This window comes from Anser brachyrhynchus (assembly GCF_964034855.1).
Source record: "Anser brachyrhynchus genome assembly, chromosome: 23".
NCBI classification, from domain to species: Eukaryota; Metazoa; Chordata; class Aves; order Anseriformes; family Anatidae; genus Anser; species Anser brachyrhynchus.
Window position 1 is genome coordinate 6,807,953 of NC_137716.1, and position 14,891 is coordinate 6,822,843.

Below are 14,891 nucleotides of genomic sequence, written 5' to 3' on the forward strand. Positions count from 1 at the left end.
GCTCAGCCCCAAGGATAAAGACCCCAGCGATGCTGCACCACCCCCCCTGCAGCTCAGAATTTGCTCTTCCTACCCTAGGCAAAGGCCAAACTTCATCCTAGGGGTTAAAGGGGACTGGGGCAGACCTCAAACACCCCCCCACACCTCCAATCGCCACCACCCCAAGACCGCCACCCCGCAAACAGCGCGCCCACAGCCAGCCTCAGACACCCAAATTATCTGCAAAGACTTTTATTAACACCAAAGGATTAAAAAGTGGCCGAAACAGTTGTGGCTGCGCCACAAAACAAAAGTACCCACGGGTCTCAGCAGCAGACAGCCCCCAGGGGAGCACCACGAAGCGCAGCAGCCCCAAACCTCTGCCGTCCTCCTGCCCCGGGGGGCCGGACGGGGCTCAGAGGCGGACGAGGAAAGCCAGGTCGATGGTGTCGGGGATGAGGAGCTCGTCGAGGTGCACGGGGGAGGCGACGAAGGGCAGGTTCACGGGGAAGAGGTGGCTGGTGTCCACCAGCAGCTGGCTGGGACCTCCCTCCTGCTGCTGCTCCTGCAGTCGCCTCTGCGGGGGGACACGGCGCTCAGCAAGGGGGTGGCCCCATGGGGACAGAGCCTGGGGGGCCGGAGCCGAGGTCCCCGCTTACCTCCACAGTGCTGATGAAGCCAGGGCTCACACGTTCCTCCAGCCCCGCAGCCGGGGTGTACGCCCGCAGGATCTTCACGACCTGGAGGGACATCAGGGGACCTCTGTGATCCCCCCCCCGCCCCAGCCTCCCAGTCCATGGGGGCCGAGCAGCCCCCGGGGTGGGATGGGAGCCCCCCAGGATGGTGAACCCCAATCACCCCCCGGTACCTGCTGCGGTGACAGCACCGTGCACAGGCTGCAGATAGCCCCAGCATCCTCCTCCGTCGCCTTCTTCACCTGCAGCAGCTGGGCGGCCTGCACCAGCGGCTCCAGCATCTCACGGGCCCCGCTGTGCTGCAGCCCCTGCGCCCGCAGCCACTGCTCCAGCTGGCTGATGTTGTACCTGCCCGTGACAGGGGGTCAGGGGGAGGCACCCACGGAGTCCCGGCCCCCCCCAAGTGCACTACAACCCCGTGCGGGGACCAACCTGAGCTGGATGCCGCGGCTCCAGGAGCAGGCGTCCTTCCTCAGCAGCAGGTAGTTGAGGGTGGTGCCGCTGACGAGGAAGAGGAGCTGGCGCAGGACCTGGTGCCCCACGGCCGGGGCCAGCCCGTGGTGGCCCAGCACCTGGTGGAAGGAGCCCAGCTGCTGGAGGAGCTCGGGCAGGGTGTGGGCTACGGGGGCCGAGGGCCGGTGGAGGCCAGGAGGGCAGGAGGAGGCCAGGCCCTGGATGGTCTCGCTCTCCAGCATTGCAGAAACTAGAGCATTAAGAAAAAAAAGGAAAAAAAAAAAGGTTGGTCAGACCGAGGAGGTGCTGCCTTGTGCTTTGCAGGGCTCCTTGGCTCTGCATCATGGCTGGGGACAGAGGGACTGGTGGGGCAGGGGGGTGATGGAGTCCCCCAGGGCTGCAGCCCAAGGTTCCCAGGGGTGCTGAGTCCCCTCCAGCTCCCCCTTCCAAGCTGGGAGGCTCGGGGAGCAGCGGGACCCCATGGAGACCCAATTCCAAGCCCACCTCCCACCTCTGGGCACAACCTATCAGGCTGCTCTCGTGCAGCGCTCCCTCCCCAAGCCAGCATCACAGGATGGGGGTCCTGAGAGCCCCCCAGCTCCCAGCGCCCATTGCCCGAGCCCCCTCCGTACCAATCATGGGCTTGAGGCGCTTCTCGGCGGTGCGGATGAGCTGCTGGTAGAGCTGCACGGCCAAGGCGCCCAGGCTGCGGCCGGCGCTCTGCAGGTCCAGGTGCTGCAGGCGGTGCGCGCTCTGCCGCGCTGTGTTCCCCTGGGAGCAGCTCTGGGGGCATGGCCAGGTCAGGGGGACAGCCCCAGGATGGAGGCAAAAAAATAAAAATAGAAAAAAAAATACAGGGGTAACCCCCCCCCCCATCCCTCCTGGGGGATGAGAACATTGGCTCCGTCCCTGTACATCCCCATGCACACCCCCGTTGGGATGCAGCCCCAGCCCTGGACAAGCCTCACTGCCCCCTTCCCGAAGTCCCCAAAGCCCCCACTCTTCCCAGGAAGGGTGTAGGGGTGTGATGTCCCCCTCCCCGGGGTGTGATGTCCCCCTCCCCAGCCCAGCCCTACCTCATCCCGGCCATACTGGCGCAGACAGTTCAGAAGCTGGCAGGTATTTGCCAGCCAGAGGGCCACAACTTCGAAGTCGTCGCTGTGCTTCTGCGAGGGGGGGGAAAGTGAGCACAGCGGGGGGTCAGCGAGGTTCCAGCAATGCCAGCAGCAAGCACCCCCACCCCACGCTTTCTCCAAGCCCCCCCCCCAGCCCCAGGGGATGCTCAGGTTGGACTCCCCAGCTCCATCACACAAAGCCCTGGGGACCAGGCTGCAGCCCCAGTACCTCCCCCCCCATGTTGGCCAGCAGAGCTCCTGCTCCTCAGCACAAATCCACCTCCCCCCCCCCGGGGGCCAGGCCCAGCACCTTCATCACCCTCTTGATGGCATTGATGGCCGCATCCAGCAGGGAGCGGGCCCGCGGCTCATCACGGCAGTGGTCCGCGTGGCGGAGGCAGAGGAAGAGGAGGAAGGCTGGCAGCTCCGGCAGCGCCCCTGGGCTGCTCTGCGGGCGGTAGTCTGCAGGGGGGGGAGCAGGGGGCAGGCACTTACAGAGAGCTGGAGGGGGCAGGCTGCTGCCCCAGTGAGGTGGGAAGGATGAGACCATCTTTTGGGGAAGAAACCCTAGTAGGGAGCAAGCTGCTTTGTTGGGTAGTGGGGTCCCCGCCCACCCAAACCCTACCTGTGATGATGGCCTTGACGATGCGCCCTTCGTCCTCCATCCTCCACGCCAGCATGGCCTGGGACAGCCCCGGTGGGGATGGCACTGCCTGGGACGCTGCTGGCTCCTGCCCCAGCCCGGTGGTCTCTCTCTTCACTGGTGGGGAGGAGCACGGGTCACATCCTGCTGTGTCCTGGGCCAGGGGACCTGGAGCAGGTCCCTTTGGCTCAGCCCAAGAAGAGCTCCCCAGGGTTTGGAGGTGCCCTGGTCCCCACCTTGAGGCTGGGTGATGCACCAGCCCCAAACCAGCCTGCCCCCCACCCCAGCCAGCCTCATGCCCCCCCCCTCCCCATGCAGACACTCACCTGTGAAGTCCTGGATCTGCTTCGCGTAGGCTCTGAGCTGCTTCTGGAGCTTCATGGTGGTCCTCTCCTGCTTCTCCAGCTTCTGGGCCAGCTCCTGGGCAGGGACAGCTCTTGTAGGGCTCAGCCACCCCCACCAGCACCCAACTCATGGGGTACAGAGCTGGGGGTGCCTTGGGTCCCCTGCATCGCTCCCCAGTGGGATGCTGCAGCTCACTATAGGGTGGGGGGAGCTGTCCGAGCCCTGTCCCCCCCCCCCCTTACCCAGTTCTCCTCCTTGAGCCGCACGACGTGGTGCTGCAGCCCCTCCTGGCCCTGGTGCCGCTGCAGGTCCTGGATGAGGGCTGCCTGCTGCTGGCTCAGCTGCTTGAGCGAGCGGATGTCGAGGTGCAGCCCCTCCACCTCCTCCTCGTGCTGCTGCTTCTCCTCCTGCAGCTGGCTCGCCAGCAGCCTGCGTGCGCCAGGGGAACCCGAGTCACCGAGCCGGGCCGGTGTCCCCTGCCTGGCCTGCCCTGGGCCCCGTGCTGTCATTATCGCTGCCAGTGACACACAGCGGGGTCGAGAGCACCCTCAGCACATGCACGCACCCTGCTGAGGGGTGCAGACCCAGGAGGACGGGGTGTCATCCCCAGGGACCTGGCAGGGCTCAGAGGTGGGCCCACGGGAACCTCGAGCAGACCAACGAGGCCGCGCACAGGGCGCCGCACCTGGGTCGGGGCAGTCCCAAACATCAGCACAGGCTGGGGGACAAAGGGACGTAGAGCAGCCCCGTGGAGAAGGGCTTGGGGTAGCGGTGGATGGGAAATAGGACATAAAGCTGGGAAATAGGACACAAACCAGCAGCGCCTGCTCGCGGCCCAGGAAGCCAGCCGCACCCCGGCTGCACCAGGGGTGATCAGCGGGGCGAGGGAGGGGATTGTGCCCCTCTGCTCTGCCCTTGGGGGACCCCACCTGGAGCACAAGGTCAGGGACCTGCCAGAGCAAGTCCAGAGGTGGCCACGGAGCAGCTCTGCTGTGAGGTCAGGCTGGGAGAGCTGGGGGTGCTCAGCCTGGAGGAGAGAAGGCTCCAGGGAGACCTCACAGCAGCCTGCCGGTACCTCAAGGGGACTTGTAAGATAGAGAGACTTTTCACAAGGGCATGCACTGATATGACAAGGGGCGACGGATTTAAACTAATAGAGGGTAGGTTTAGATGAGCTGTCAGGAAGAAATTCTTCCCCCTGAGGGCGGTGAGGCCCTGGCTGAGGCTGCCCCGAGGAGCTGTGGGTGCCCCATCCCTGGCAGTGCCCAAGGCCAGGCTGGATGGGGCTGGGGGCAGCCTGGGCTGGTGGGGGGGTCGTGCCCATGGCAGGGGTGGGACAGGGTGGGCTTCAAGGTCCCTTCCAACCCAAACCTCTCCATGGTGCTGTGAATTATCACACCCCATCCCTCAGGGTGTCATTTGTCCCTCAAAGCCTTCGAGCTTGGGACTTTCCCCCAGCCCTGATCTTCCCTCTGGATGCACCAAGGCCAGCCCAGGAACAGGCTGGGGGCACCCAGCAAGCTTGTGGGGGGGGTGCACCCATTCTGGGGAGCTCCAGCCTCCCAGGAGGATGCAGCACAGCAGGGAAGGAGAGCCGAGGATGCAGGTGGGGAGACGGCTGCTTTGGAGGTTTGGAGCTGCCCAGCATCACAGCACCGCACAGGTGAGGTGGCTGCAGCTGGCCAGAACAGCAGGGAAGCCCCCAGCAGCACCCCATGATGCTGCAGCCCACTGCAGGGATCCCAGCCCCAGCCAGACCCTCTCTGGAGCCACACTCACTTGTTGGCAACCTGCACGGCGTCGTAGGCGTGCTTCAAGTCATCGTCCGCTGCCTTCTCTGGGCTCCTGCCCAGCCCCAGCATCCCGGCGATGTTCTGCCAGGAGAGCAGGGCAGGGTGAGAGCAGCCCCGACAGCCCCACCCGGCCCCATACCCGTGGGGCAGGAACTCACCCTTCGCTTTAGGAAGTCCAGGGGTTTCTTCTCCTCGTGCTCGGCGGAGGCTTTGCTCCTCCGCAGCTCCTCGCGGGTGCGGGCCAGCTCCTCGGTGACGGCATTGAGCTGCCCCAGCAGGAGGAGGTACGCCTGCTCCAAGGGGTCCTGCCCTGCGCCGCCGTTGGGCAGCGGCTCCCCCGCGGGCTGGGGAGCCTCGGGCACCGGCTGCCAGCGCTCCTCTGGCCCCTGGGTGCAAGGAGGGGGCTTGGTGCAGGAGCCAGGGGCTGAAATCCCTGCGAGCACCCCCCCAGGTGGGCGCACAGCTGGCCCCACAGGCTCCCACGGACAGGCCACTTGTCACCCCCACCCTGCCAGCCCCACTGCTGTCCCCACTACCTCAGCCTGCTGGTCGGAGCCATCCCGTGATGGGGCAGTGGACATGGAGGACAGGTAGCTGCTCTCGGAGCCCAGGAAGCTCTCGGACGAAGGGGAGCGTCTGAAGGTGCTTTGCTAAGGGGGAGGAGGGCAGGGTTGGTGCCCCGCTCCCCAGACACCCACCGGCTGGCACACACCGCTTGTCCCCTCCCCAGGATGGGGCACAAGGACAGGGCAGCTCAGCCCTCCGGCCCCACAGCTTAAAGGAAAGTGGCTTTGGACCCCCCCCCCCCCTTTAAAGGACGGTTGATTTTGAGTCCCCCAGGCTGCCTTAGCTGGTGGAGCCCCCAGCACACAAACTCAGGTGCCCGCTTCCCATAGCCCAGGGGAGCCCCTAGGGGGGCCGAGCCCCCCCGCCCCTCACCCTGTGGAAGGCCACCTCGTCCCGCAGATTCTCGTAGCCCTGCTCCAGGCGGGCGTACTCCTTCACCAGGCTCTGGTAGCGCGCCCGCTCCTCCTCCAGCTCCTGCTGCAGCCCCCGGCTCTCCCGCGCCGCGCGCTGGTGCTGCTCTGCAGGGGACGGGGGACACACGGGGCTGGGGACGGGATGCAGCCCCTGCAATGGGGGGCACGCTGGGCCTGCAGGTCCAGCCTCGTGCAGGATGGGGCAGGGGAACCCTTCTACCTTCCAGATCCTGCGACTGCTCCAAGGTGCGCTGGATCAGGGCATCTCTTTCCTCCCCCAGGTGCAGTTTCATGGCCTCCACCTCTGCCAGGCGCTGGGGGAGAAGCAGAGGGGTCGGTACAGCCCAGGCACCCCTCTGTGGGCACTCAGCACCAGGCTCAGGGCCCTGGAAAGCCCCCGTAGAGCAAGAGCAGCCCCAGCTATCCCCACGACAGACCTGCCGGAGCTCCTCGACCTCCTGGGCCAGGTGGCTCTTGGCGCTGTGCCTCTCCAGCTCGGCCAGCCGCTCCTGCAGCTGCTGGACCTGGGCATCGCGGGCTGCGTCCTCCCGCAGCCCCTGCATCTCTGCCCGCAGGCGCTGCACCTCCTCAGCGTGGGCAGTGTTCAGTGCCGAGAGCTGCTCTGCCAGCCGCTGCTTCTCCTGGGCCTGGGGTCAGAGCAGGTTATGGGGTGCTGGGGGCATCCCCTTGGGTCCCCTTCTCCCCATCAATGGGAGCCCCGAGCCTTGGTTACCCCCCACCACGCAGAGCTCTCCATCAGGCACCATCCCAGATGGAGCCACGCGTTGTGAGCTTTGCCATGCCTCCACATCCCGCTCCCCACCTCCTGGCTGCTTCCATCCCCAGGGACAGGGCAGCACTGCAGGGGCCCTCCCTCACACTCTGCAGCCACCCCTGGAGCTGGAGCGGTGGCAGCCGGAGACGAGACGCTTGCCCAGATGGCGGCAGCTGATGTGGCCGGTGGGAGAACGCGCTGTGCCGGAGCCGTTCCAGCACACGCTGCCGTGCTGTGAGGCTGTGCCCACCCAAGCACCCAGGAGGGCACCAGCACATCCCCAGGGTGCATCAGAAGCCCAGCACTGACCCCTAGATGCAGCACTCCTGCCTGGAGACATGCGCCCTGCAGGGCCAGCTCCATGGCCAGGATGGGGCAGACCAGGGCTGTGGTTTTGTTTATACAGGGACTGGTTGGCAAAGACAGGTCCCGAAGCAGGCTGCAGCACCCACCTGCTCATCCAGCCTGCACTGCAGCTGCATCACCTTGATCTCCATGCCCTTGTGCAGCTGCTTGTAGTGCTCGACCGAGCGTGCCTCCGCCCGCAGGCGTCGCAGCTCCCGGCGTGCCCGCGCCCGGCGGTAGCAGCACTGCAGGTAGAGCACGGCCCCGCGCAGCCGGGCGTAGCGGCTCCGGGCCAGCCAGCCCCTGACGGCTGCCTGGATCACCACGGCTTTCTGGTGCCGCACCATCTGCAAGGGAGAGACGGAGCAGTGGCACCGCCAGCAGGCACAGGGACGATGGCAGTCCTGTGCACCTGGGGACAGTGGGGTTGGTGCCACGCTGACCCCAAGCAGCATGGCGAGAGCAGCCAGTTTGTCACCAAGATGTCAGGAAGGTGACAGCATCACCGAGAGCATGCTGCTCCCCCAGTTGCATGGGGCAGGGGCTCCCTACCGCAGGACAGGGCCACCCAGCACCCTGCCAGGCTCCTACCTGCTGGTACAGACGCCGGGCGAACATGCCCCGGGCAAAGGCTTGGATGGTGACAGCAGCCCGGCGTGTGCGCAGGTAGGAGCGCCGGGCCAGCACCATCCTCACCGTCTTCTGCAGCACCACAGCAGCTCTGCTCCTCCGCAGCATCGCGGCGAGCCTGCGGGGAGGCGAGGAGTTGGGTGCAGGGCAGCAGAGCCCCCAGCCCACCCCAGAGCTGGGTCTCTGCTCACTGCATCTCCCTCAGAGCCCCCGGCCCCGCTCACCTGCGGGCCAGCAGGCCCCGGGCATGGCGCTGCAGGCAGAGCACCGCGGCACGCACCCGCCCGAAGCGCCGCCGCGCCAGCCAGCCCCGCAGGTGCCGCTGCAGCAGGGTGCAGGCTGCCCGCAGCCGCCGGTACCGCAGCTCCTCCAGGTAGGCCACCTGGCCGGCCCGGAAAAACACCTTGCTCTTCCCACACTGGTACTTGCTGGGGTCCTGGGGGCACAAGGGGGGAGTCAGAACCAGGGAGGAGGCACGCCCTGGCCACGTTCCTCCAAAGCAGTACTCTGTATGCTCCCAGCCTTCCTTGCTCAGCTTCCCCAGTGGCTGGGGTAATCCCAATTCCTCCCCATCAATATCACACCCATTTCTGCACCCCACTGGGCGCGCACACACACACTGAAAGAAAGATGGGAAAAAGCATCTGCGAGGGATGCTCAGGTACCACAGCTGCACCCCCTGAGCAGAGCCCTTACCTGGAGCAGCCTCCCCAGGGCAAGGCTGCAGCTCTGCTTCACATCAGCACCCACCAGCTCCTCTCTGCTCACCAGAGCCCTGTACCTGTCGAAGAACTCCTGGTATGTCCACCTGTGGGGAACAGAGGGGATCAGGGGGGTGCTCCGGCCAGGGGGAGCCCTGGGGTGCCGGGGAAGCAGGGGGTACCTGGAGGGGTAGCCCGCGGCACTGATCCGGATGGTCTCCAGGACCCCACAGGCTCGCAGCTGCTCCACCACTCGCCTGGAGTCAAACCTGGGGCCAAAAAGAAAAAAAAACTGATCCCATGCAGCTCATCCAGGCGTGCACCAAGGCACGCAGGGCAGGAGGGACATGGCTCAGAGGGGGGGAGCAGAGCCCCGCAGCGTCCCTATGGCACTCACACGAAGGGCAGCTTCCCGTCGTTGGGTTTGATGCAGCGGATGTAGTGCGGCGTGGTGCTGCCCAGCATCTCCATCAGCCGGTTCAGGGAGGCTCTGAACTGCGGAGCACAACGGGAAGGTGGTCAAGGCCGGCAGGCAGGGCGCATGGGGGTGTCCCCCAGGACAGAGCAGGGCTCAGGGCTCCCCCATCCTGTACCTGGCTGGAGATGGACTTCTTGCTCCTCTGGCTGCTGGGCAGCGACCTGCGGCTGGGGCGCCCGGGCAGCCAGGGGCCGCTGGACCTGCGGGACTGCAGGGACACAGCCCCATCCCCATCCTCCAGGAAGAGCTCGGCGAGCAGGGCAGACTGCGTGGAGCAGAGCCGTGAGCAGGGTGGGCCTGCAGCAAGCAGCACCCCACACCGCCCCAGAGCCAGCACCAGCAGGACACGTGGCCCCAGAGGCCAGCCCCGTGGAGGATCCCGATACTGCCACAGCCCCGACATGCCCCAGGTGTGCAGGGACCAGCTCTGCCCCCTGCTTGCCCCCTAAGGGAACCCAAGGAGAAGTCGTGAGCACCCTCCCAGGTGAACAAGAGCCCTCCCCCCAGGTGTCCCTTACCTTCTACCAGGGCCACACGGTGCGGAGGGGAGGAGAAGACAGCGTTACCGACGTGGGAGCAGCAGCACACCCCAGCCCGAGGGCAGGAGAATGAAATGGGGGCACCCACATCACAGGGCACCCTGACCACGGGTCACCACCCCCAACAAACACAGGGCTCACCCTGCATGGCTTCCCCCTCCTGCAACACCCACCCCTCCCAGCACCCACAGGACTGGCTCTCACCTTGCTGGCTCGCAGCAGCCCCACCAGCTCCTCAGGGATGGTGTCCCTGTTCTTCTCCACAAACCCACTGCACTGGTATTCCACCTGGCAGGGGACAACGCCAGCACCAGCGTTAGGGGCTTCCCAGCCTGGATTGGGGCAGGGCTCTTGGAAAGGACCCTTGCAGGAGCCAGGGCTGGCTGTGGCCACACCGCTGATGGCACCACCACAGCACCACAGGACCTCCTAATTTCTCTAATTCCTGCCCTTGGAGCTGCAGCCCAGCACAGAGAGGGCAGAGGCTGCAGGAGATGCCACCGGCCAGGAGATGCCCCCAGCAGCTCCCGAGGGTCAGGCTGGGTGCTGCCAAGCCCCCCACCCAGCGAGGTACCACCACCACCGCAGCTCTCCTACCTTGCCAGCGAAGTGGCAGACAATGAAGGCATCCATGGGCCTCTTGGGCTTCTGGAAGTGGGAGCTGCCGAGGTGGGTCTGGTAGAGCTTCTGCGCCCAGCTCCCGTCACTGCCTTGGGGCATCTGAAAGGCAGAGGGGTTGGAGGGGTGGCCGAGGGCTCGGGACAGCCACAGTGACCTGCTCCAGCGCCTCACGCCCACCTTGCACTCCTCATTCAGCAGGTCCAGGATGCCGAGTCGGCCCTCAATGAGATCAATGCATGGCTGGTTGTCGCAGAAGTCAACGAAGACCCAAGGGATCTCCTCAGTCACGTACTCCTCCTGCTCCAGCTTGAAGACATGCTGGAGGGAGGGATGGAGAGCAGGATGAGATGGGGCAGAGGTGGCCGGTCACCAGGCTAGCTGCAGGCAGCACCTGGGTTTCCGCAGGGCACCAAAGCGGCCCCTCTCCTGGGCAGGGGCACTTCTGGGGCTGTGCCCAGCTCCAGCAGCCTCCCAGAGCCCCAGGCCCAGAGGACCAGCCACGTCCCAGGGCAGAAAGCCAGAGGCACCAGCACAGCAGGGTGCTGGAGGGGACATCTGGGTGACACCCACCAGGTTGAAAAGCTGCTGCAGCTTCTCGTTGGCATAGTTGATGCAGAACTGCTCAAAGCTGTTGAACTCAAACATCTCAAACCTGCAGACAGAGACCCGGCTGAGCAGGGCAGAACCACCCCGGCCAGCCAGGAGCTGCACGTGGCCACGGACCCAACCTCACCGCAGGGACAGGCACTGCCCCACGACCCAGCTGCTGGCCACAGACCCACGGCAGGAGCAGGACCACGCTCTTCCACACGACGTGGCAGAGGAGAGCCGTCCTTACCCGTAGATGTCCAGGATGCCGATGGAGGTGTGGTGGCCCTCCGGTGACCGCAGGGCACGGTTGACCCTGCTCACCATCCACTTGAAGACCTGCCCGTACATGTGCTTGGCCAGGGCGTCCCGGGAGTCCAGTGCCTGCTGCCTGGAGAGCGGCTTCAGGTAGGTCTCGCCGGCGGTCACCAGCTTGCGATGGCAGAGCCAACGTGTGACCTGGGCCTCCTCGATGCCCAGCAGCGTGCAGAACTGCCCCAGGGCCTCATCAGCGGACTGCAGAGGGACAGAAGTGTCACCAGCACCACCGGGATGCGGGTCCCGATGTGGCCAGGCACAGCGAGCTCTCGCCCACCTCCACGAAGCACCCGTCCCCGTGGCGGTCCCTCCCTCTGATTGCGATGTCGCCCAGATGCAGGATGGCAGCAAGGACGGAGAAGAGCTCCAGCTGGTCGGCCTCGGGGACACCTGCAGGCACAGCGGGGGCATGAGGGGCTGCCCCCAGTGCTGGGGGGATCCCCATATCCCACAGGCTGGGGATATGGGAACAGCCAGCAGATATCTGGGCTCCCCAGCACCGGGGTGTCCATCCCCGGTGCTCCCACCAGCAATGGGGTGAGGGTAGTGGGATGATGGGGACCAGCCCTGCCCACCCCCACGGTCTCCCCAACCCGTGCCCCACCAGGACAGTACCCAGGAGGGAGAAGGCGTGCCGTGTGCTGTCCAGGTCGGCTGCATCATCGGTGCCAGCAGTGCACCGACCCTGGCAGGTGTAGTGGAAGGTCTCTGCCCCACCTGTGGGCAAGATGTGCGGGTGGTGAAACCAGCATGGCCCCACCAGGCCCCCAGCCCCCCTCATCCTGCGGTGCAGAGCGCACACAGCACCCAGCTGGCGGCCCAATCCTGCCCGTTTTGGGGAAAGGCAGGAACACCAGCACTGCCCGCGCCATGCCACGGGGCTGGGGTACTCACGGAGACCCAGGCCCTGCAGCTCAGACAGGGCAGCCGAGGCGCAGAGCTGGTAGAAGATGTGGTAGTTCCTCTCTGCTCTTGCCTGTGGGAAGAGCGGCCACGTCACCTCGGGGCCCCAAAAAGGGCGGTGCTGAGGCCCCAGACTGGGGACAAGGGACACTTTGCTCTCCCAGCTCGACCCAGGAGGAGCAAGGCAGCCCCTGCACAGCCCCGTCCCCATGCCGCCCTGAGACCCACCTGGAAGGTGACGCGGGACTTCTCCAGCAGGTAGGTTTTGATGGTGGCCCCAGTGACACGGGCTTGGCTGAAGCCAATCTCGATGTACTTCCCAAAGCGGCTGCTGTTGTCATTTCTGGTCGTCTTCGCATTCCCGAAGGCCTGGCAGGAGGCGTTAGGTGGCCTCAGACCTCCAGGTGCTCTGGAGATGTTCAGTCCCCTCCACCCACCCATGTTACCGGGGGGAACATCAGGGATGCAAGGCCACGAGGAGCACAGGGAGGGCCTGGGACAGGCAGGGACCCACCTCCATGACGGGGCTGGAGGCCAGCACCTTCTCCTCCATGCTGGAGTCCCCCAGGCAGCCCCCGACGGCAGTGAAGTACCTCATGGCGTACTTGGCTGACGCCGTCTTCCCTGCGCCCGACTCGCCGCTGATGATGAGGGACTGATTCTTCCCGAACCTGTGGGAGGGGGACACGAGCCGGTGCCCCAGGGGGAAGGTTCTCCACGGGCCGTATGGGGGCTTCAGCCCTGCCCCGCCACAACCCGGGGGGCTGCTCCAGCAGCAGGACCCCCCCATGTTGATGCTCTCACCTCACCATCTGCTTGTACGCCTCCTCTGCCAGTGCAAAGACGTGGGGGTCCATGTCCCCCATCTCCCGGCCACTGTAGGCATAGATCACCTCCTCCTCGTAGATGGGCAGCTGCTTGTAGGGGTTGATGGCAACCAGGATGATACCTGGAGGAAGGGGGCGTGCACAGGGGAGGGGCATGAGGGCACTCATCCCAGGGTGCGGGGGGACACGGGGTGCAGGGGGCTCACCGCAGTAGGTGTAGATGGCGTTGGCCTCCAGGAAGCGCACGCGGAGCGAGTGCAGCACGGCCGGCTCGTGCAGGTAGCTCAGGGCCACCAGGTCATCCTTGCCCGAGAGGCACTCGGGGTTGCAGAGAGGCGGCAGCTGGGACTCGATGGGGTAAGCCAGCATCTGCGGGGATGGGGCAGGATGAGTGCTGAGCAGGGGCAGGTGGCCCCACAGTGGCAGCACAGGCAGGGGATGTGGCCACAGCACGCAGTACTCAGACAGCAGACGAGCTGCTGGGCACATCCCCGGCCTCTCTGCTCCCCAGTGAGGAACCCAGGCTGGTTTGGGCGCACAGCGTGAGCCCCAGCACCCAGCTCAGGATGCCTGGCCATGCAGTGAGCAAAGGGACCCGCGGGGCCACGAGGCCCCAGCCTCACCGAGCCATCCTCCAGGCAGAGGTGCAGAACGGCATCTCCTTCCTCATAGTCTCTGGTTATTTCTGCCGCCCTCCAGACCTGGACGCAGTCAGGGATCCAGACCCGGGCACCCTGTGGGGACACAGAAGGGACAAGGTCCCAGCAGATGGCCTCAGACATGGGACAGGAGACGCAGACAGCCCTGAGCTGGGCATCGCAGCCCCCTGGGGCTCTCGGAGGCAGCAGCCTGGTGCTCAGCATCACCGCCAGGCGCCCCATGGACCTGCTGCTCCTGCCGGCAGGGATCCTGCCCAGGTGTGCAAGAGGGCACTGGGGCTACAGCCACAGGATCACCGAAGATCAGAGCCCGACACCAGAAAGCTTCTGCAAGAAGGGGCTCAAAACCGCCTGCGGCACCCCAGAAACAGAGCCGGGGAGATACCCCAGCCCCAATTTCCTTGTTCTGACCCAGCCCCGTGGCTCTCCCTCCCCAGCAGGCAGCACCCCCTGCCCTTGCGCTGTGGGGCTGGTCCTGCCCCACCGCAGGATGCTCAGAGATGGGGAACCCGCAGCTCCCGGAGCCCACTGCAGCAGCTCTGCCAGCCTGCAGGGAACGAGGGCTGCTCCAGGGGGCCGGTGCCCCGCTGCTCCATGCAGGCAGGCACGAGGCCATATTGCGAGCTTAAAGAGGGAGAAAAAAGCTCCTCTAATGGCTGCAGCGCTGCTGCCGGGCTCAGGGAGCACCTCACGGCTTCCATGCACCACCTCGGAGCCCTCAGCTGCTCTAACACCCTGCTCCCACCGCAGCCCCTCGCCAGGGCTGGCAAAGCCATCGTGCTGCTGCTGAATTTGCAAACGCAGGGGGCTCGGCAGGCAGCGAGCCCCCCAGGTCTGGGAGCAGCCGTGTTACTGCCCTGCTAGAGCCCAGCAAACGCGAGGCAAGCAGGCTGGGGAGAGGACGCAAGGGAGGCTGCGCTTTGGGTGCCCCCCTCCTAGGGACCAGCAGCAGTCCCAGAGGTGCTGGGGGGGCCCAGCATTGGCAGCCCTTTCCCCCCACCCTGTGCCACCCCCAGCAGCACCAAGCCTCACCTGCCCGTAGGGCTGCCCTGCTGCCATGGTCCCCCCACTTCTGCCACACTGCTGCCCCCCTCGCCTGTGGCCCCTTTATAGCCGCTAATTGCTGCTAATTGGGTGGGGGGTCCCCGCCCACTAATTGCTGCTAATTGGGTGTGGGGGTCCCGCCCTGCTCTGCCTCCTGGTCAGCCCCACACACCCTCACCAGCTGGGGGAGATGATGGGGGGCTGTGGCTAGCTTCTCCCCACCCCACAGCTGCAGCACCCCAAGACACCTCCACCTCCCATTTGGGGCACCCCAACTCCCTCCTGGGACACCCCAACTCCCCCCAAGAAGCCCCATCTGGGACAACCCCACCCAGGACCCCTTGAAACACTCCCCTACCTGGGACCATCGAGGGCACCCCCAAGCCTCTCCTATCTAAGACACCCCAAAAGTGCCCTCATGCAGGGCAACTTGGGCCACCCGCAACCCTGCCCCCACCCA

At 65.9% G+C, this 14,891-nt stretch overlaps 1 protein-coding gene across 1 annotated transcript; it reads right to left on the bottom strand.

The window, feature by feature from the left end:
* Positions 1-171: 171 nt before the first annotated feature.
* Positions 172-14,502, bottom strand: LOC308182174 (unconventional myosin-Vb-like). The gene is made up of 37 exons (XM_080566321.1): positions 14,420-14,502; positions 13,352-13,462; positions 12,935-13,097; positions 12,706-12,850; positions 12,416-12,572; positions 12,130-12,270; positions 11,893-11,974; positions 11,614-11,715; positions 11,276-11,388; positions 10,931-11,196; positions 10,663-10,744; positions 10,270-10,410; positions 10,069-10,191; positions 9,676-9,759; positions 9,048-9,197; positions 8,852-8,949; positions 8,637-8,723; positions 8,450-8,561; positions 7,978-8,189; positions 7,715-7,871; positions 7,231-7,470; positions 6,441-6,650; positions 6,224-6,317; positions 5,963-6,108; positions 5,560-5,673; positions 5,182-5,409; positions 5,010-5,104; positions 3,473-3,659; positions 3,212-3,305; positions 2,868-3,002; positions 2,553-2,704; positions 2,204-2,293; positions 1,760-1,910; positions 1,107-1,377; positions 848-1,022; positions 639-719; positions 172-556 (listed from the first exon to the last, which is right to left on the bottom strand). Exons 1-37 carry the CDS (start codon positions 14,444-14,446, stop codon positions 395-397), a joined length of 5,178 nt encoding a protein of 1,725 aa, XP_080422447.1. The 5' UTR covers positions 14,447-14,502; the 3' UTR covers positions 172-394.
* Positions 14,503-14,891: the final 389 nt, after the last annotated feature.

What these genes read in the sequence shown, in the direction of transcription:
- LOC308182174 (XM_080566321.1), bottom strand. Translation starts at nt 14,446, where the DNA reads ATGGCAGCAGGGCAGCCCTACGGGCAG. An exon ending in CCTCCAGCCCCGTCATGGAG is followed by an intron (nt 12,271 to 12,415) that starts GTGGGTCCCTGC and finishes GCCTCCTGCCAG; the next exon opens with GCCTTCGGGAATGCGAAGAC. An exon ending in GCTTCATCAGCACTGTGGAG is followed by an intron (nt 557 to 638) that starts GTAAGCGGGGAC and finishes GTCCCCCCGCAG; the next exon opens with AGGCGACTGCAGGAGCAGCA.